General features: G+C 41.9%; 2 protein-coding genes across 2 annotated transcripts; both read right to left on the reverse strand.

The window, feature by feature from the left end:
- Positions 1 to 646: 646 nt before the first annotated feature.
- Positions 647 to 9,915, reverse strand: LOC134464332 (gastrula zinc finger protein XlCGF49.1-like). Its single transcript, XM_063217798.1, is given in 3 exon segments — positions 647 to 674; positions 8,860 to 9,428; positions 9,892 to 9,915. Coding segments are annotated over 3 exon segments (621 nt in total).
- LOC134464149 (zinc finger protein 664-like) lies at positions 9,678 to 20,402 on the reverse strand. Its single transcript, XM_063217610.1, has 3 exons — positions 20,219 to 20,402; positions 13,176 to 13,644; positions 9,678 to 11,134 (listed from the first exon to the last, which is right to left on the reverse strand). Exons 2-3 carry the CDS (start codon positions 13,615 to 13,617, stop codon positions 10,128 to 10,130), a joined length of 1,449 nt encoding a protein of 482 aa, XP_063073680.1. The 5' UTR covers positions 13,618 to 13,644; positions 20,219 to 20,402; the 3' UTR covers positions 9,678 to 10,127.
- Positions 20,403 to 23,319: the final 2,917 nt, after the last annotated feature.

The following is a 23,319-nucleotide window of genomic DNA, read 5'->3' on the forward strand; positions in this document are numbered from 1 at the left end:
TTTCATGAAGAAATTGTGTTATTTTGTGTAACAGGCCGTGATAGGCCTACAGAAAACTGTGATTATCTCGGCAACCACAAGGGCCACACACAAAGAGTGCATTCCAATATGCAACCTTGCTTCCCCCACTTGTGCTTGTGGCCTCGTAACAGGAAGTAAGTAAGTCGTGATGACATCACTCACAACAGCATTATGTGTGCATTCCAATATGAGACCTTGCGTCCTCCACTTGGGCTTGTGGCCTCACGTTTTGCAGATGCCCCGCCTCCATGGAGAAAATAATTTAGTTTCCCCGCTGCCAGCCAAGCAACAATTTTGAGGGACTATTCTTCATTTACCGTTCTGTCTGAAAATGAAAAAATGACTTTACAATAGAGCTTTTGCAAGATATTGAAATATAATGCTGTTGTCAGTGATGTCATCATGACATATTACTTCCTGGTACAAGGCCACAAGCACAAGTGGACGAAGCAAGGTTGCATATTGGAACGCACCCTATATTTCAATAACTGACAAAATAACCAAACACTGCATAGATAATCAGACCAAAGATGGCAAAGGGTGCAGTTCTTCTGCTCAGCAAACAGGCCGAAAGACAACCTGATATTTCAGAAGGACAAAAGTTAAGTATTACCTATATTAAGCATCACAGTACTGATTGTTCATTGACACAGCTGAAGAATGACACAGATGAAGAACACACATCTCCGCACATTTAGAATCCTTCAGTTGCTTTATTCCATTTAATCCACAGAAAAACAACTTTTTGACCAATATTTAGAAATGGTAAATTATCAAAGAACCGAATGATTGTAGCACATCTGTTGCATCTGGGAGAATGTCTATTGTATGTTTTTTTTAATCATTTCATCATAGGCAATACAACCTGCCTGGTGTTTACCTTACCTACTGATGAAAATGTCCCCATTGGGGACAATAAATCTTCTAACTAACTAACCCATGAATAAAATTAACTTGCTTTTTTTAAACTGACAATTTGCTGAAATGCAAACAAAACCCCTATTACAGAAGATAATGTTCAGTGGCATGAAAAAACATTAGCATAGCACCTCCTTCATATATTACAGAAAACAAAACTCTGGTTCTGGAACTATTCCCATCAGGACAGAGGGCATTCCCAAGCAGGTCATCTCGAGCAGGACACAGGACATGCCCAATATTCCAGCCTGGCACAGGCCATTCCCAAAAGGTGAGTGAGTCAGTCTGAAAGAGCTCCAGGCAGCTGGACATGCAGTAGGGCAGCGGTCTCCAAATGGCGGCCCGCGGGCCAGATCCGGCCCGGGCACGGCAAACATTTGGCCCGCCATGAGGTTGGAACAAATGAAAACATATAGGCCTACGTATTAGGGATGCACCGATACCAATTTTTTGAAAACCGATACAAGTACGAGTACATTAATGTGTGTACTTGCCGATACCGAGTACCAATACCGATACCTTTTACCACCAAAATACAATGAAAATAAATGCATGGCCTTGTTTTTTTTTCCCACCTGTGGATATGTTTATTTGTCCATTTCCATGGTAGATTTAAATGTTTAGTAAAAGTACGAGGTGGACATTTTTTTCCATGATGCTTTCAATCCCATCAGAACCGTGACAATATTTTTGCATTGTTGTTGTGTAATAGCAGTACGTTCCCGGTATCGCAAAGTTGCTGTTGACGAGTACGAGTATAATGAAGCAGTTGTCAGGTGCCGATACCGATACCTGTATGCGGTATATCCCTACTACCAGGCCCGTTGCGTGAAAGGTACCAATGAGGCAGTTGCCTAGGGGGCCCCCGAGTAAGGGTGGGGCCCCCAAGGACACAGGTGTATGTACCCAACAGCAATGACGATTTTAAATAGCTTCAATAATATTGCACCGTCATCTGTATGATTGGGGCTCTGCTGCGAGGGGAAAGCAACAGCGCCTCCCTAATACCCCCTTTCCTCGAAAGTGGGCCCCTTTCCCAATAGGTTTGCATCGAGCGACAACGGTGAAAATGTCAAATTGCCGAACAGCGAGCCGCATCGACAGTCAAAGTAAGTCAAAGTACCTCCAGTCTGGAGGGCCCCCCCTCCCTTTCCAATTTGGGTATACGCATCATATTCAGCGCACACACCAAACTTAAATTTTGAAGCACATATAATCTCTCTCCACTGGATGTTACGCCAGACGACGCAGTTTTACCATGACATTTTTGGGAGACAGTTTGCCTTTATATAATAAAAGGTCAAGGCTTTTGAAGACGACAACCAGTCGATTACTCTCTGTACTGCCAAACCACCAAACTGTCATCAAAAACTGTCCCATGCCAGTTTCATCACACAGACCGCGAGATGTTTCATTTAACAGTGTTACATGTTTTCAAAAACATCCACGTGCTGTAACAAGCACTGGGCAAACGCCGATTGTTCAATAAGGCGCCTTTTTCAGACACGGAACTGATTTGGATGTTGGACAAAACGCAAGAAGAAACGAATGCACGATTTCATGCCTAATCGGATATACAGGAGTCACAAGTTCGCTGAGTGGGATAGCGTAAATTGTAGCACAAGTCCCATTTCTTGCTATTTACGACGTGGGTTACACATTTGGAATTTTGGACCATGATTGGTGGAAACGCGTGGATTTCAGTTAGAGGCTGGGATACTTTCTGGATAACAGTCTGTCTGGCGGTCCAGACACACGCAAGGTAAGGGCACCAGGATATTTGTCCCTATAATTTACACAGTTGTCAACCGCGGAGTAACGTAGGTGGTTGTTCAGTGATCCGTGGTCGCTGCCTATTCGTGTTTTGCTGCGGTATTACTAAGAACACAAACATTTGGATTGTATTTTTCCAAGTGGCGTGATGGATGCAATACGAAAAAATCATAGTCGTCGAGATAGCCCCCTTGGCTTTGTTACAGACGTCTTGCTTACCCATAGGACCCTATCACGTCCCCCCCCCCCACTGTGCCTGCTGCATTCGGTTCTCATCCTTGAGTTTCTGAACTGTAGGGTATTGTTTTATGAGTTCAATATTTCGTTTTGCACAAAATGGAGGCACCCTCGGTTAGATTCTCAAAGTTTTGGAAACTAAGATTAGACCATTCTTTATTTTTTGATTGGCAATACAAGATTAATGAATTTTTCGTGGTAGGGTAAAAAAAAAAAAAACCCTGATTGGGCCATATAGGCCTACTTTCATTTGAGATTAAAGGTTAAACAACTGAACATTCAATTAGCCTATTTCATGAAAAATTATGAGCCTACTGAATGGAACGGGCTATTTTCCCAGGTATTTCTTCATAAAGTTTCATAAAATGAACTGGAGGGACTAGTTATCATAATAACTAGATTTCCTCACCGAATATTCTGGTGTATGCCTGCTCTTAATGCATTCATTGCCCTAATGCATGTTTTGCCCTGCATAGCCACAACAACACTGTCTAAGGTGACTTGTTTGTTCCATTATGTTTCCATGTGACATTATGTTGTATTGGTAGGCTATGTGACAATGACTGAAGTGCCATCCAAAAATGATCTGGCCCATCTGAAACAGAAATTCTGGCGCCCCCCAAATGCCCTAGGGCCCCGAGTACCCCTTTGCCTAGGGCCCCCAAAATCCTAGAAACGGGCCTGCCTACTACGTATGTGTGCTATCTGTGGCCATGCGGGCCGGGACGATTTGATTGGCCCTCAGCCTCATTTGCGATACATTATTTAGCCCTTTTTGGCGAATAATTGGAGACCGCTGCAGTAGGACATGACCTGAGGATTAGTCCTGGGCCAGTCTAGTTGGAGACCGCTGCAGTAGGACATGACCTGAGGATTAGTCCTGGGCCAGTCTAGTTGCCAGTCTAGACCAGTGTTTCCCAACCTTTTTTGTCCTACGTAACCCTAAACCATTTTGTCATATGATGAGTACCCCCTCGCCCTCACACATGCTCTGTTCCTCTATCCCAATGTGACTACACTCAATGTATTTGCTATTATTACAGTTTGTACATTTTTCCGCGTACCCCCTGAGGTGTGCTCGCGTACCCCTAGTGGTACACGTACCCCTGGTTGGGAAACACTGGTCTAGACCACTGCAGTAGGACATGACCTGAGGATTAGTCCTGGGCCAGTCTAGACCACTGCAGTAGGACATGACCTGAGGATTAGTCCTGGGCCAGTCTAGTTGCCAGTCTAGTTGCCAGTCTAGCTAGCGGCTCTCCATTAATTCCAGTCAGGTCTCACTCACATCTGATTACTTTTTTTTAACCGGGTGCAGGGTCAAAGCTAGCCTGGTTCTCACTGACGGTGCGTGTGTGTAATTGTGTACACAAACACATCGTCGTGGCAACCAGGGGTCCGTTTCTCGATTCTTGTCGTTGCTAACCGTCTTAAGACCGTCTTACCATTCCCTTGGATTTAATGGTGAGTGTCGCTGTCAAGAGAGAGGTGAGTCGCTCTTACGAAGGACGTTGCTACCGTCGTTAGCAAAGACGCTTTCAAGATACGGACCCCAGGCTAGGTCAAAGCATAAAGTTCATGCAGGGCAAGGATGAACCGCACACTGGTGAGCTCCCTATAATACATTTTTATTATCTTCAGTGTTTCAGGCCACCACGCCCCCCTTAAATGTTGACTGCATTCATTCCACACCAAACCATGTCAGTCCCTCAAACATTCTTGACCGTAAGCATGGGACTCTTTTCTTCTTACCTCTCACTTAGTTACCACCATACAGCACATGCTTGACACCAGCTCAACTAAAACAAATTTGTTTATCATGGTCTCGTCAGAGACAAACTAACCAGGGGTCCGTTTCTTGAAAGCGTCTTTGCTATCGTCGTTAGCAAAGTCCTTCGTAAGAGCAACTCAACTCTCTCTCGACAGCGACGCTCACCACTAAGTCCAAGGGAATGGTAAGATGGTCTTAAGACGGTCATAAGACGGTTAGCAGCGACAAGAATCGAGAAACGGACCCCAGATTATTCATATGGGCCAGTGGCATGGTGAACAGGGGCATCAACCGTTTACAACCAGTTAGGGGGCACCACAAGACACAAGCGCTACACATACTGTTCACAAATGGGACACCTGCCAGGTGTAGTACCCAGGGGCAACGTAATGTCATATGGTCCTAAGACCAACCCTGCAAACACAAAAGAGGTAGCCTGATAAACCAGACTAAATGTGGATGTCTAATTTAGTCTGGCCTCGATGCATAATACATCCGAAGATTGTTGATGAGAACAACCTTCCCTCAAAACCCTGCCCGCTTTGATTCAAAACACATCTTTGCGTTGCAATTGGTTTGCCAGATTCATGGCATTCTGGCTTCATTGAATCATTATGCGAGGCCAGACCCACCCGTAGACAAAACATTTTGCCGTCCAGCGGGTGGCGCTGGTTCACCAGGCTACAAAAGAGGAGACCACGCCACAAAGAGTTGCTGGAAATGTGTCATAGCAAGAGCCAAACGAGCAATAGAAGCCACAGAAAATTCTCATACTTGATTTGCACAATATTCGCATAAGTTCAGATACAAACTGTTGCTCAAATCGCTTTCGTCTCTTCTGTCACTAATGGCTGAATAGAAAGTCAAATATTTCCATGGCTGGAGTCGCTGTAGTCAGGCCTGTGGCCTATACAAATAAGCTGGTTCATGTTAAAGTGATACTGTCCCATTTTTGGAAATAAGCTTATTTTACACCTCCCCTTGAGTTAAATAATAGGGTTTTACCGTTGTCCTATACTTTCAACCGTTCTCTGGGTACGGCCGTGCAAATTTTACCTCCAAGCTAGCAGTTATCATTGAGTCCTATGAGACCAGTTAGCCGCCAGCTGGTCTCATAGGACTAAATGTAAATTGTTAGCATGGAGGTAAAATTTGCATTGCCATACTCAGAGAACGGTTGAAAGAACAGTAGAAAGGTAAAACTCAAGGAAGGGTGTAAAATAAGCTTATTTCCAAAAATGGGACAGTATCACTTTCAGTTCAGCGGTAAATCACCTGGTAGAAGAGTCTGGAGTCCTAATTTTCTTAAAGGGACACTGTGCAGGAAATGGTCAAAAAAGGTACTGCAACTATGCTGCTCATTGAAACTGGGCTGCCTATTGCCAATTTTGATCTTTACATGAAAGTTTACTAAGTAATAAAAACACATTTCCTAGTATGTTCCAAGTAGAGTCATTCTTGCAGCTAAAGCTGGCTATTTTTGGAAATTCAAAATGGCGGACCATGGAGAAGATCCCCCTTTTCATGTATGAAAAGTGCAATTTTTTCCAGTCATAATGAATACTTAGAATTTGATGGTGGTGGTAAGTATTCATGAAAAAGGTAACATTAGTGAATGGGCAGCATGAATTCTGGAAATAAACAACTAAAAATCTCACACAGTGTCCCTTTAAGAAAATATCTGGATACTTCAGTTTACGTGTGAATGCCACATGTCGATAAAAAATAAAAGCTCCATTGTGACAGGTGCGTTTTATCCCCCTAAATCAGATGTTTTTAAACCCGGGAGTTTTGAAATGTGCATTATTGAACTGTGAAGGACCGTGATGACAGAGCTAAAGGGGATGGGGCTGTCCTGGGATGGAACACAGGCCAAAGCACGAGACAGGGTTCAGTGGCAGTGTATGATTTCGGCCTTATGTCCCAGCCGGGACGAAGAGGATAAGTAAAGTAAGTATTATCGAACTGTTTACTGTAAACCAGGTTAAGTTCAGAAGTAAATCATCTAATAGAAGAGCCTGTCTGTCAACCTCTTGACTTAACCACACTTACTCCTGAACCAACTTCTCAGTATACCAGTCCCCCCAGGAAATCGCGTTGTTGCGATCGCGTCGTTTTTCGGCAACTTCAATTGAATTCCCGCGAATTCTGCGCGAGAGCGCAACTTTAACCAATCACCGCGATTTCCCGCAACTTTGAACACTTTGAACCAATCCATGTTGCGCTGACTTCACTGACGTCGACAAACTTCCTTTCAAAAAGGATAATACAATAAAAAATACAATAAAAAAAGTAACATAGCAATCAGTCCCAGCACTTCTATGCATGTACAAAGTTGTCGCCATGCGCAAATGCCTTGTCCACAACAAAGCAGTAATTTCCATCCTTCATTGTGAATGCTGCGTGCGTGCCTGGCCGATATAGTAATCTCTTTCGCGCAAATTGGGCTATGGCTGGATCAGGGTTCACGTTAGCCGGCTGTGGCCGGACATTGGCCGTTTGCATGCATGAATGAACGGCAAAAATAAAATGTGCGACAAAAATGACTGCAATCAGTCAGTAAATAATATTAGCTCATTTTAAACAGGCCACTTAACGTTACAAAAGACCAGTAGGCCTAATATGAAACTGAACAAAACTGAAAATATTTGTGAATAGCCTATGTAAATGAACTTGTCATAAGCAGCACGCAATATTGCTTGCGCTCTCGTCCCCACCGTCGTTGTCCCCAATCACGTTATGCTTATAATCACTTGACTCACGCTGGCTGCTGTGCTGTCGAGGAACGATTCTGTTTTGTTGTGGGCTATTTTTTACCAATATATCAGTGAACACAACAAAGGGCATTGCATTTGCAAAACCGTTTCATGCCCTTTGAGAAGTCAAGCCTAACAGTTTGGGACTCAATGGCACTTTTACCTCTGCTGAAAAATGGTGGTGGATCTCCAAGTAGGCTACAGCCTACAGAGGGTCAAGTTAAACATTCCAGAGAACGATGGACTCGCCAGAAGTCCCAGTGAAAGTGCGTGCAGGGCTTTAGCCTATCTGTTTTCATCACCGGCCAAAACGTGTAGCCCATATGAGCATCGTTGACAGCTGAGACCTCCGTTCTGCAGGCGACGTGGTGTTTTATAGATAACAATGTCGTCGTCTTTTATATTCACAAGAGCACCAAAATTAATATAATTTCTGAGCATTATTCAGCAAGCACCCTTCACAAAAGGAAATCTGTGAACTCCATCCTCGTTACATTGAATGATGATCATCAGCCGGACGGCAGAACAAAAAAAAAAACCTAGGCTATGCCTTCTTTCGAAAGCGACCCCTCTCTCTGCTTTTATTTGTGTTGCTTTTGACAAGCTTGAAAATTAAACGCCGACACAGGCAGGCTATGTGTAGCAGACGACTCAGGATTTCAGTCAGTTCCTGTCGCGCAGCCTCTTCAACTGGGTGGACATGCCCAATTCCGCCCGCCTACTTATAGTTAATTATGTATCCACTTTTTAAAGTCAGGAATGGATATCGACATGATACGAAGTTTGTATGCTTACAATTTGAAACGGTGATGACATTTAAAACAGAGTCAAGCGGCCATAAAACAGCATGAAGGGTGTCGTAATGGCAGCATGAAAGAGATGGAACTTTTCACGACGACATTCTGGCTAAAAACTCGCCCTGGCAGCTTCCCTGCTTTGCCTAAGAACCAAAATTATAATATAAAAATGGAAATAATATAAAAACACCAGAGGACTGGAATGTGGCAGTGTCCTTTACTTTCAAGCGTGGGGAAACACATTAAAAATCGCAACAAAAATAGCACCTTTCACTTCATGCCGCAACAAAATCGCAACAACACAGTAAGAAGCTCCGCAACTTTTATCGCGATTTTCTGGAAATCCTCGTGCACCATCTGGCAATTCCGACCTGCGATTTTTTGAGAAAATGGCCCGCGATTTCCTGGTGGGACTGGTATACCACCCTGGTGCATTCGTGCTATGAGGAGAGGCAATCACCGGCCACTTTAATCAATTGTCAAATAGTGACTAATACATCTGTCCAAAATTAACCACCTCATTCCTTCACTGGTGTAAAACCTTTTCCGACGGCTTTGTGTAGTACACACCGCCCCCCCCACACACCCCCCGTGTTTGTCTCCTGTGTGAAGCCTCTGGTGGATATTAAGGTCTGCTTTCCTCCTAAAGCTTTCTCCACAGTCCGCACATGAGAAGGGTTTCTCTACTGTGTGAACGTGTTGGTGAAATATGAGGAGATTCTTAGTCTTAAAGCTCTTGTCACATTGGCTGCAAGCGTACGGCTTCTCTGAAGTGCAACAGCAACTGATTTACTCTCTCAAGTGTGACAACAAGTGTGTCTTAAGGTGAGTAGACTGTGAGAAACTCTGGTCACACTGACTGCAAGCATAAGGTTTCTCTCCAGTGTGAGTGCGGCGATGCCGACGGAGGCTAGAAGACTGTGAGAAACTCTTTCCACAGTCAGTGCACGAAAATGGTTTCTCCCCTGTGTGAACACGCTGGTGGCTTTGGAGCTCTGCTTTTGACTTAAAGCTCTTGTCACACTGACTGCAAGAGTACGGCCTCTCACTAGTGTGAATAAGGCGATGTGTGTTGAGGTGAGAAGACCGCAAGAAACTCTTTCCACAGTCTGTGCATGAAAATGTTTCTCCCCTGTGTGAACACCAGGCCTGTGACTAGGTTTGAGAGACAGGGGGGGCTTAGCCCTAGTGGAAGTAAATGCAAATTTTTTCAGCGCACGCGCTAAGGTTTTGTCTATGAATTCATTATTTTAAGAAATCCCGCACACTGTCCATTCCACCAACAAACTTTAATACATCGTCTCGGTCATCCGACCTTCTTCATGTTGTATTTAAGTTTGTTGGTGGAATGGACAGTGTGCAGGATTTCTTTACACTTAAATGACAGCCCGACTGGGATAATATCCTACGCACCTGCCCAGCTACAGAGGTGTGCAAAAGCGTCTTCTTGAACAATTATTTTAAGAGCACCATACCAATTTTTAAACACTAGTTACAGTGGATTTTTTTTTTTAATTCAGACTTTAATGAACATTCCTTATATGTAAGCTAAACAAAACATTTCAAAATGTTTCAACTGATGAATAGTATTATGTTTCCCTCCTGCATAACATATTGCTGTGCAGGAGGATATAAGTAGCATTAAACAATAAATAAGCAAACAGGAACTTGTATTCAGATCAACTTGCCTTCTTGGTGGTTTGTATTCAGTGCTTTACTCCATTTGCTTTTGGATTTAAAAAAAAAAAAATTAAATTAAAAAAAATATATTACTATTATTTTTTTTTTTTTCAAAATCGTTACAAGGAGGGCTAATACTAATGTAAAGGGGGCTAAAGCCCCCCTAAAATAGGCCTAACGACGGCCCTGGTGAACACGCTGGTGGCTTTGGAGCTCTGCTTTTGACTTAAAGCTCTTGTCACACTGACTGCAAGAGTACGGCCTCTCTCTAGTGTGAATAAGGCGATGTGTGTTGAGGTGAGAAGACCGCAAGAAACTCTTTCCACAGTCAGTACATGAAAATGGTTTCTCCCCTGTGTGAACACGCTGGTGGGCATGGAGGTGTCCTTTTCTCTTAAAGCTCTTGTCACACTGGCTACAAGGGTACGGCCTCTCTCCAGTGTGAAGGCGACGATGTATGTGGAGGTGAGAAGACTGCACGAAACCCTTTCCACAGTCGGTGCATGAAAATGGTTTCTCCCCTGTGTGAACATGCTGGTGGATTTGGAGCTCATCTTTTCTCTTAAAGCTCTTGTCACACTGGCTGCAAGCGTATGGCTTTTCTCCCGTGTGAAAGCGGCGATGTTTGTGAAGGTCAGAATAATTTGAAAAACTCTTTCCACAGTCAGTGCATGAAAATGGTTTCTCCCCTGTGTGAACAACACGCTGGTGGATTTGGAGCTCATCTTTTCTCTTAAAGCTCTTATCACACTGACTGCAAGCGTATGGCTTCTCTCCTGTGTGAATGCGACGATGCATCTTAAGGCTAGTAGTAGTTGAGAAACTCTTTCCACAGTCTAAGCATGAAAATGGTTTCTCCCCTGTGTGAACACGGTGGTGGTTTTGGAGTTTTTGTTTTGTCCGAAAGCTTTTCTCGCACTGATTGCAAGGATGCTGCTTCTCTCCAGTGTGAATGCGGCGATGTTTGTGGAGGTGAGAGGACTGTGAGAAACTTTTTCCACAGTCAGTGCATGAAAATGGTTTCTCCCCCGTGTGAACACGCTGGTGGATTTGGAGGTCTCGTTTTGACTTGAAGCTCTTATCACACTGGCTGCAAGGGTACGGCTTCTCTGTGGTGAGGGCAGCAGAATGTGTTTTTCCACTAAACTCCGCTCCACTGGAACCGCAGTGTAGCTGATGTCCTGTGTAGAGTAGAATGGAAATTAATATTAATATGAAATCGACTACGTAGACTGTCACAATGGTGTGTGAAGATTTACCCCTGCCACTTTCTGTTCTTTTACAGAGATTATTTAATCCAGTCCCCATCGGCCATTTCTATTACCAGCGTTCTGAGAGAAAACTCGAATTAAACTACGGTAGTCCTGTCCGAACAGGGCTTAAGACAATAAACATGTCTTTTCCTTCAATACTTGTGTTGCTGCAGATATTAAGATATTCATTTGGAAACAATTAAAAAAACACTTCCATAACTCCATCATGGGAAACACTTTAGAACACAACAACACAGAACTTCAGCAAAATCATTGAAACTGCCACAGATTTCATGTCTTAAGGGTCTGTGTACAAACAACTCTAGGTCAAACACACATCACAAATAATTAATTTAGGAGTGATTCTACGATTCGACTGCACTTTTAAGTCCATGGATTTTATTTGCCAATTCCACTAACTATTAACTGCATCCAATTATGTTTTGGACATTAGCACACATTTATCTTTCATATAATACAGAAAGTGTAGACATGGCATTATTTCCCTCGGCAAGACTGAATATTTAATACTGGTTTTCGGCGGTTCAGTCTTCATATTAGCATGTAAAGAAACTTGTTTTGCCCAAGACAATTGCAAATGTTGATTCACAGTAATCATCACAATATGACAAAACTGTCAGAAAGACCACTGTCCTTTCCATTATAACTTACATGAAATTTGCCATATTGTGTGTGTCCACGAAAACTGTGTTAACCGCGTCACGGTCTGAAACCCCCTCCATAAATCAGTAATGGTTTGGTCTTAGGCCATACGAATAACATCACGTGATGTCATAACATCTTTGGCAGGATATGGGAAGACTTTTTGGAAAGTTTTGAGCTCCATCCTTCCATAATTTAATCCATTCTTTTTCATGTTCTCATAGCGGGAAAAGTGCCTGTCAACTGTGTTATCAACATATTCATAAGAATCTCAATTAGAAATCACATGTAGAAAAACACAGATAAAGCATACAAATACATGAATTGATTAAGGTGTTGTGGTGGAACTTCTGAGGTCCTCAGTTAGCACAACACCATAAAAATGGCTGAAATGTCAAGCGTTGTTACCGTCATTGGTGTTACAATTAGCTATGACAGTTGAGGAGGAGTATGTTTTTGCCAATTTATCTCCATATTGACAGACAAAGAAACAAACAAACAAAATAATTTGTGTTCTAGGGAGATGGGTTTGTCTGCTCTGTTTTTTTCTCCTAAAAAAGTGCCGACTTGTTCCCCTGCACTGTTGACCGTAACACAGTTGAGTAACACGGTAGACTGTTTTGAAAGTGTTTTTGTGCTATTGATCCCTTATGTGTTGGAAAAATCCTATGAACACACACTAGGGATTATCTCTTGTGAAGGAAGTCTTGTGTAAGGAGGTGTAATCAGACGTTACAGGGATTTATAATGAAAAATGTGTCAGTCTGCACAGTGAATCATTATGAAGCTCAACAATCACATTTTCTATATCAGTTGCACAGATTAATGACAACATTATTGCTAAGGGACATAAGCACTTTCAAACGTATGTTGTTTCAACTCTGTAGTATTTTTATATATGTTTGAAATGAAATAGTATTTGTCCATAACACTGCTGACGAAATAATCAAGCAAATGTTCATTAGAGTATTTATCAAATGATTTAAGATTAAGCTTGGCAATTTGTTTGTTTGGAAACTTAAATATATACACTATGTAAACATCTAGGTCATTTAGTTGAAAAAAAATACTGATAATTGACATGTTGCTTTTGCCAAAAGCTTGACATTTTGCTTTTGCCAAAAGCGCAGGCGAATCGTAGAATCACTCTTAGACATACACATGCTATACTAGTTCAAAATGATACTTATACATGTGTTTGAGTAAAATGAACATTGCTGTTTCACTCTATTAACTACCGACAACATTTCCTCTGAATTTCACATTAAAATGTGTGATTTGGAGTTTATTTGTATTTATGTCTTACCAGATCTCTTCCTTGGCTCGGCATCTCTGTGATTCTCTTCATCGTTCTCCTGCCGTCCTTGTAGTCTACAGCAGTCCACCAGCACTACAGATACGCTCCTCAGACTGTACAGAGAACGCAGGGTCTCCTCGCTGTCCTCTTTTACGCTCCTCAGCTGAGGTGGAGAACCGGGGAACTGCTCTGTCTCTTCTCCTTCTATGTTCAGCTGTTCTGAAGAACCGGGGAACTCCTCTGTCTCTTCTTTCATGTTCAGCTGGGACGAAGAACCAGGGAACTCTTCTCTCTCTTCTTTCATATTCAGCTGGGACGAAGAACCAGGGAACTCTTCTCTCTCTTCTTTTATGTTCAGTTGTTCAGGAGAATCAGCTAATCTGAACTCCTCCGTCTCTTCTTTGACGCTCCTCATCAGCTGGAGTGGAGAGTTGACTTCTGCAGAGGGCATCTTAGAAGTGTTCTATAGACCTTGAAACTGGACAGAAAAAACATGATCATTACTGGCAAAGTTTGTCTCCTTTTACATTTGCAATCCAACCTCACAGTAATGGCGGTGCAAGCCTAAACCAGCATGCTAGGAACAAGGTAATGGCCCTCATTTATCAAACTTGCGTAGAAACCATCGCAGAAATGAGCGCAGATCTTGTCGTACGACGAGGCTCACGTGAGATTTACTAAACATGTGTACCTCTCATATGTGTAATCTCATCGTAAGAGCGAGCGGTTGTTGATAAATCCAGCGTCTGAAAACCATCGTAATTAGAATAATCACACCTTCTCTAAACTGGCGGGAAGGAGACCGCGCGCCTGAGTTTGCGACATGGAGAGACGCAAACCGGCTAAAACATCCACGTTTCTGGTTGATTGACAGCTTGAAATTAGGCTTTACGCGAGGTAGACAACAAAATAACACGTGGATATAATCCACAGCAGTAGTCAACACTGTTTCGGTTCTCAATATGGAACGGGTAGAGATTGATTTCCAAATAATGATGGTTAGCCCACAATGAAATGTTTGATTGACTACAGTAGACATAATGAAGATATTTTTTAATGAATACTATTTAAATATAGGGTCATTTCACGTGAAATCAGACACTTTGGGACCCGACCGACCCGGATTTCAATCATACTTGGTGTGCCTTTTCAGTAGCAAGGTAGCACCCCAGAACTGCATTGGTTTGAATCTGACACTAATATTAAGGGAGAAACAGACTAGGAAAGGTTCACATGTGAGGGTAGGACACTATACATTCGGCCTTGAATATATCAGTCAGTGTTAGTCACAAAAAGATGCCTGTGGTGTTGTTTGAAAGCTCTTTTCTGGCTCTACATATTACACAATCACCTTGGAATGCAACTACTCTCAGAATATGAATTATGATAAATTGAAAAATTAAAAATTGAATATCTAAAAAACTCATATTTTAAAATGGCCAGTTCCTTGTCCAAACGTAGCCGGCAATGTCATGAGCAGCACCTAAAATGCTGGTGTTCGGTTTGTTATTCATTTCAGAGAGAATTTGACTCACAAATATGGCATCATACAGATCACTTACTAATAATATGGTAATACCATAGTAGCATCACATGACAAAACAAAAACAAAACAAAAATGGTCAGTGTCCATGGTCCAAGGTTTCAGAAACTAAGGCAGATGTCAATTTATACACACCAAATGATGATATGTGAATGTTTGAACATTCCTTCTCTGTGTACCTGTGCCATCTTCCCTTTACCATACTTTAAAGAGATAATCAATGGCTACACTCTCATTTTGTACTCTACCAGTGCATTTGAAGCAGCAGCTGTGTCTTTTGTAGATAATGTATAAGTACGTCCCGTTGCAGTTACAGGTTCCACTACCAGAAGCACATCCTGATGATCCATGACAAGTCTATCTGGTCTGAAGGGAAAAGTCAAGGATGGAGATGGCCCATGAGGATGCAGGAAGTTCAGTTTCACCTCTCCAGTGCTCGGCATACATTCCTCAGCACATGCTAGCCACCAGTTGCCATCATATACAGCTACAACATACCCTTTGATGCTTGAAAATGTAACACATTCCTTTACTGAGCTCACTCTTTCAACTCTGCCTTCTCTGAATGCTGAAAATGGCCTAACTTCCACTGTGTCCATTGACAATGGGCAGAAGCTGTGTAGTTTTTGAGTACCTGGAATAGTTCTTGCAGATTCAAACCTTTTCAACAGGTTCTCAGCTTCATGATGGTACATCTCTGTTTTTTTTTGCAAACTGGCAATGGATGTTCTTGACATTATCCTTGACTGACTCCCTTGAACCAGGAACATTTTTAAAACTATAGCTTTGTAATTCAAGATGCTATTCAATCATTTCACTGGAACAACCAGTGCAGGCCACAATCCATCCATTTGTATGCTACTACCAAGATCAGTTGAAACTGGGGGAAAAAAAAATGATTGAATAGCATCTTGAATTACAAAGCTATAGTTTTAAAAATGTTCCTGGTTCAAGGGAGTCAGTCAAGGATAATGTCAAGAACATCCATTGCCAGTTTGCCACAACAGAGATGTACCATCATGAAGCTGAGGACCTGTTGAAAAGGTTTGAATCTGCAAGAACTATTCCAGGTACTCAAAAACTACACAGCTTCTGCCCATTGTCAATGGACACAGTGGAAGTTAGGCCATTTTCAGCATTCAGAGAAGGCAGAGTTGAAAGAGTGAGCTCAGTAAAGGAATGTGTTACATTTTCAAGCATCAAAGGGTATGTTAACTTGTAGCTGTATATGATGGCAACTGGTGGCTAGCATGTGCTGAGGAATGTATGCCGAGCACTGGAGAGGTGAAACTGAACTTCCTGCATCCTCATGGGCCATCTCCATCCTTGACTTTTCCCTTCAGACCAGATAGACTTGTCATGGATCATCAGGATGTGCTTCTGGTAGTGGAACCTGTAACTGCAACGGGACGTACTTATACATTATCTACAAAAGACACAGCTGCTGCTTCAAATGCACTGGTAGAGTACAAAATGAGAGTGTAGCCATTGATTATCTCTTTAAAGTATGGTAAAGGGAAGATGGCACAGGTACACAGAGAAGGAATGTTCAAACATTCACATATCATCATTTGGTGTGTATAAATTGACATCTGCCTTAGTTTCTGAAACCTTGGACCATGGACACTGACCATTTTTGTTTTGTTTTTGTTTTGTCATGTGATGCTACTATGGTATTACCATATTATTAGTAAGTGGTCTGTATGATGCCATATTTGTGAGTCAAATTCTCTCTGAAATGAATAACAAACCGAACACCAGCATTTTAGGTGCTGCTCATGACATTGCCGGCTACGTTTGGACAAGGAACTGGCCATTTTAAAATATGAGTTTTTTTAGATATTCAATTTTTAATTTTTTCAATTTATCATAATTCATATTCTGAGAGTAGTTGCATTCCAAGGTGATTGTGTAATATGTAGAGCCAGAAAAGAGCTTTCAAACAACACCACAGGCATCTTTTTGTGACTAACACTGACTGATATATTCAAGGCTGAATGTATAGTGTCCTACCCTCATATGTGAACCTTTCCTAGTCTGTTTCTCCCTTAATATTAGTGTCAGATTCAAACCAATGCAGTTCTGGGGTGCTACCTTGCTACTGAAAAGGCACACCAAGTATGATAGAAATCCGGGTCGGTCGGGTCCCAAAGTGTCTGATTTCACGTGAAATGACCCTATATGAAAATTAAATATGATTATATTTTGTAAACGAGGTCAAGAAAAGGGTCCTACGTGAAACTGGCCAACAAACAGTGCCCAAACAATTGCTTGGGGAAGGAGAGTTGTACATGTCCAGTGCGCTACATCCTTCTCGCGCTCATGTGCGCCCTGCTTCTCTCCAGGGCTCCAGTCCTTCGACCGGATAGCCCTTTTACCACAGATTCTCTAAGACAGTGGTTCTTAACCTGGGGTGCGGGCACCCCCTGGGGGTGCGCCAAAGATTTCAGGGGGTGCACAGAATGTTTTTGTTGAGGATGCGACCAAAATTCTGCGTGCGAGCCTTATAATTAGGCCAAATTAAAACGTGTTGGTCCCCATGTAAAGTGATTAAGGTGTTGATTCATGTCTGAAGCTAGAATCATTGTAATTAATCACTTAAATCAGTTCTTAGTGCTTATACATGTGTACGTTTGGGATGGGGGTGCACGGCTTATCTTGGGCACAGGTAAGGGGGTGCGCTAAGAAAAAGGTTAAGAACCACTGCTCTAAGAGACCAGATACGCCACTGGTTGATTTCACGGTGTATTTCCGGTTTCCGAAACGAGGCAGGTTTGTATTAGTTCTATGGCAGATTTAGAACTGAAAAGGCAGTTCCACCCTTATCCACGTGGTGGCCCGGAGACCAGAATGAATGGAGTCCTATGGAGCAAAACCCCTCATGGTGCCTTTATCTCAGTATATGATTTTTTCTCGTGTAATTCGGATGTTGCTTTCGAAAGACTATATATAGAAAATACACACGGCTGAGTTTTAGATGTTTTGAGCCACGCATATGCTTAAAAAGTGATTTTTAAGTGTATATGACGTCACATCCTTAGCAAAATGCTAGCGAGTAGTGAGCAACAAAAACGCCTCCTGTAACAAATCAAACGGACATATGTGCTTTTTTATTATACTGTTGAGTGAAACCCTTATTGAAATCTCCAGAACAACATTCAAATCTGAGCTTTGTTGATGAGACCTGGGAGAAAATTAAGATTTTTAGCATCTAGCTCCATTGGGTCCCATTCATTCTGGTCTCCGAACCATAAAACTAATACAAACTAATACAAACAACTGGTACAATGGGGCTTAATAGCGAGTGGCAAGGCTCTTCTATAAGGGCTCTGCTTTTACCACCTATGGAGTGGACGACTATAAAATGTTATAGGACACACACGTGGTGTAGCCTATATTCGGATAGTAGTTGTGTGCGATCAAACGTTGAAACTCAACCAGGAGATTATTAGGCTACTGTCTGTAGGTTATTGATTGATGTGCGCATGAACTCCCAGCTGTTAAAAAGAACGGACGTCGGTCATTCATCCCACGACTGAAGGCACATTCCCCGGCTGTAGGCCTATATTGCACAAATATTCACACATCACGTCAAATCACAAATTAGAAGTCTCTTGTTCCTATGCCAAATTAACGCAGCGCTCTCAGGAAGGGTGCACCAATTCAAACAGGTAGACGTTGGCTTATAGCCAAAATATACAATGTAAAAACATTTTGTAATTATGTAGGCCACATATTTATGATAATGAGTTGTTGCGCTACAACTGCTGCTCAAGATGGTGATCATAGTCATCTCAAGTCCAAATTGAAAACGGCGTATACCGTCTGAGAGCAGTCGTAGGATTTCATCTTTCCTGCGCTTACGATGAGATTTGATAAATACCAACTGGTCGTAGAAAAAGAACGTACGCACGACGTACGTATGATTCTCGTCGTACGCTGCTTTGATAAATGAGGGCCACTGAGTGTAAAAGCTTAGACCAGCAGGACCATGGACAGTAGTATGTGTATTATTTGATGGCTTAAATCGATTTTAATGTGTAGACCATGTATTGACCCGTTTAGAAGTCACATCCTCACTGATTGTTGACTCTCTAAGACAAAAGTGCACACTGTACATAATGAAATTGCATTTATGCCATGCTCAGAGTGCCTCAGTCAGGGAGGAGGATGGGGAGAGCACTGGTTAATTACTCCCCCACCAACCTGGCAGGTCGGGAATTGAACCGACAACCTTTGGGCTACAAGTCTGACGCCCTAACCCCTCAACCATGAGGGGCCCCACAAGCGGCCCCACAAGGGCTCCCTCGTCCTCCACTTTGAAAACCCATATTTATGACGTCATTATTTATTCTGTTGTGTATACCTCCATTATTTGTTCTGTTGTGTTTATCACTGAGAAGCATGGCATGACACTTACTGTGTTCATGGTGCATCTACCATCTTCACTTGCAAAAAAAAAAAAGCATTTTGCATTTCATTAATTCTTACATGTGTATTCGGCTACTATGTAAGGACGCTTAAACTTAAGTTTCTTACTTTCAGAATTACAGTGCAACATGATATTATTCTTACAATACATACTTCTGTGTAGGGATGCACGATGTATCGGCCAGATGTATCGGTATCGCGTCGATATCGGCCAATATTCAACACATCGGACATCGGTCTGATGGGTAAAAAACTGGGCCGATGTTAATGCCGATGTTTTTTTTTTGTATGTTACGGTTCTCAAAGAATGGACTTGACGATGACTTTCACTGTTTGTCTTCTATTTTGTCTCTATTTTTGATCTAATTATCACAGGGAGTTAAAAAGTGTTTTTGGAAATAAGACGACATTCAAAAATTCTGTTTGTTTGCATCATTGTCATCTCTTTTTTTTTAAAAAAAAAGACAGAAAAACATCGGTATCGGTTAATATCGGTCATCGGCCAAAACCGCAATATCATAATCGGATATCGGTATCGGCCGAAATTTTTGACATCGTGCATCCCTACTTCTGTGCATTTCATTGTGCACCTTGTAAACATAAAATGGTGATGGTAGTCAACATATGCGATTGGAGATGTGATGTCAAACTGTGCCTGTGAGAAATGCCTTTGTAATAAGGTCTTTTATTCATTTTCATTCATTAAATTTCTTCAAAACACCACATACAATTTCAGAAAATCCATAATAGCAGCGGGTTGAAAAGGTGTTGGCTTATCCTTACGCAGGTCTGAAGAAGCAGTGACACGCTACCATAATCAAAATGCTATATCTTGTTGAAAAAGTAATCCAACACTAGATGGACATCTTGTTGTGACATTGTGAACAATGACACAGCAAACGCATGGCATAATCAAAGATAAAGGCGTTCCAACGACACTACAGCATGGATAAGTTTTAGTGGAGGCTTTTATTCGGAAAGCGCACCGTAGCACGATCAATATTCAACTTCAACGTGTAGTAGGGCAAGAAAAAAAGAAGAAAAAACGCGGTTGCGGCTACAGAACGAACGGACCTACCTCCACTTTTTCGACGTATCCAAAAAAGCAGTCAGGGTTTTTTGTCGTCTGAAGAAATATGACTGTAAAGCGACGGGCCTTTAAATGCGCTTTCTGTACCACAAACAATGGAAATGTAGTCTACACGTGTTCCAACACTTTTCGGTTGTGTTTGTTTTGATTTCTTTCCTTGAGTGTAAGGAAGGAAGTGACGAACGTGGTCATCTTGTATATCAAAATAAATCTCCACTTCAAAGTAAAACCACAGCCGCTCTACATAGACCTCTCTGGTAAAACGTGTGACTAATACTACAGCCATATAATAATAAAAATAAAAATAATAATAATAATCATCATGATTTAAAAAATATATTATTATTAATAATAACAATAATAATAAGCCAGAAATAGCAGAATATGTTAAAGGGGTTTCACAATTAAGTAAAGGAAGAATTGCTCACTGTATATCTTGTCTTGGCCATTTATTCAACATCTTTTTTTACAGCAATATAAGCAACATGTACCACTGTATCCTGCAGTGCATGCTGTTATGATGTTTATAGCATAGAAAAGGTTCAGGCTTGGGAAGCAATCACAATGTAAAGCTCTGTCTGACATGTAGGCCTACTGTAGCCCACCATGACTGTATCCTGCTGTGCTGTTAATGCTGTTATGATGCTTATAAACTAATGTGTATCCTACAGAGGGCTCAGGCCTATTAACATGCAACAGCAATATTAAGATTCAAGATGTGTTTATTACGTCTTATTATAGGTTTGAAGCCAATAAAGATGAAAAAAATGTCGTGTTTTTGTGTCCTCAAAAATATTTTTAAAAGAATAAAAAGAGGGTGGGGGGGATGGAAAAAGTGCAAGAAAGTGCCTTGTTGTTGTCTTCAGCACGTGTTTCAGCCATCTCAACTGCTTGGTGGAAGAAACTACTTTGGAGTCTGATAGTGTGAGATTTCAGACCTCTAACACCAGAGGCAATAAAGGACTACTCTCCTGTTTCCACCAGAGCAGCCCATCGAGAGCTCCACAGGGTCAACAATTCCCATGGCCGATCACCCAAATATCCCTTTCAGACAGCTTCCTCTTGCGTCCACAGATAAATCCTATTGGATGTGGTTCATCCTTCTTGGTGGTATGTAGACATTACCTTGGATACCACTTGCTGTCTCAGTCAAAGATGCGAACAGTTACACGTGCACCAAGAATTTCTCCTTTTTGATCTCTGATTTGTCAACCATAATGTTGTGGCCATTGTGAAATTCTGTGCAAAACTGTGCTCTTACCTTGCTAACCTTCCCACTTCACTTTACTGGTGCAATGTGCAATTAATGAAGATAGGCCAACAGGCTGGTCCACTTGAGCCATGAAACTTCTGACACTAAAACGACAGGTGTCTCAGTTATTTTGTCCAAGCCCTGTATCTGCATTGCTGCTACTGTACATTTGTTTACCTCCGCCCCACAGACACATAGGTTTGCGTACCAATATGCGACCTTGCGTCCTCCACTTGTGCTTATGGCCTCGTACCAGGAAGTAATACATCATGATGACATCACTGACTGCAGCATTATATTTTAATTGTAAAGTCATTTTCTCATTTGCAAACTGGATGGTGAATGAAGAATAGTCCCCCAAAAATTTGTTTTTGGCAAGGCTGACAGCAGGGAAACTTAATTGTTTTCTCCACAGATGCGCGGCGCATCAGCAAAACGTCGAGGGCACAAGCACAAGTGGATGGACACAAGGTCGTATATTGGAATGCACCCCATAAAGTACATAAAACACTTAGCAAAGAGAGATATCCTCCGCGCTGCTGCACTTCACAATTTGGTGCGTCTCGGGAAAGGACTTGGTAAATGCAGGGGAAGTAAAGGAATCACCGGAGCATCTTCAGATGTGAAAATTAACTCGTTTTATTAGGCAAGACGTTTCACACGTCTTCTTCAGAGTCAATATGGCAAACCTGGGTAGGTGATGCTTAAAAAAATACTTTCAGAACCACCGGATAGGTGCGTAGGGGGGTGGTGACTGCAATCACCCAAGGGTGCCCATGACAAAGGCTGCACTCCAAAAACAAACAAAAAACAAAGACAAAGAAACAAATTACAAAGTAAGCCAAACAAAAGAAAAGAAAAGTGGGGGGGAAAGTACATAAACAGTCTTGGGATGATTGACATGTGTAACCTCCCCCATGACAAGGAATGTGTAATTTAGTCTGGCCCTGATGAATAGTACATCCGGAAGAACTGTTGATGAGAACAACGTGTTGTCTTTCAAACCGTACCTGTGCCTATAGGCCAACGCTCTGACCAATCAGTGATATCTTTCTCGTGGATGTGCTTTCCCAGCGTTGCAAGCTTCATCGTCACTCCCTCAAAACTCTGCCCGCTTTGATTCAAAACAAATCTCTGCGTTGTGATTGGTTTGCAGGATTCAGGGCAATGTGTTCAAAATGTTTGACTGATCCGAGGCCAGACCCACTTGCAGGCAAAGCATTTTTGCCGTCCAGTGGGTGGCGCTGTTTTACTAGGCTACCTCTTCTGAAACTTTTCAACAATATTTCAATAAGCACACAAGTTATTTCCAAATTCTACATAGAGTAGGTTTAAAACAACAACTGTTGGTGTTACAAAAGAAAACTTCTTAGTATAACTTCAGACATATTTTTCCAGTTTTGTGAAATTAAAATGAGTACGCCGTTGCGCTGTGTTATAATGCCATACAGAGGATCATGATCTGATTCAGTACTCATGTTACATGCTCTTGTGGAATTTAGTTTCCAAATGATGGCAGCATTCGTTAAACCCCAAACCATGTCAGTCCCTCTACCATTCTTGAGTGTAAACATGGGAAGCTTTTTCTTTGTACTTCTCACTTGGTTATCACCACACGTGCTTGACACCATCTAAAACAACATGTTCATCATGGTCTCATCAGAGACAAACAGGTTAAGGATATGGATTCCTGGAACCATGTCCTGTGGTCTGATGACACCAAGACAAGCACATTTATTTTTAGACGTGTAAAGCATGTGTGGTGGTAACCATGTAAGTAGTACAAAGAAGTACATTGTATTCATCCTGTTAATGCAACTGTAGTCTATCGTTTACA

This window comes from Engraulis encrasicolus, chromosome 15 (assembly GCF_034702125.1).
Source record: "Engraulis encrasicolus isolate BLACKSEA-1 chromosome 15, IST_EnEncr_1.0, whole genome shotgun sequence".
In the NCBI taxonomy this organism is placed as follows: Eukaryota; Metazoa; Chordata; class Actinopteri; order Clupeiformes; family Engraulidae; genus Engraulis; species Engraulis encrasicolus.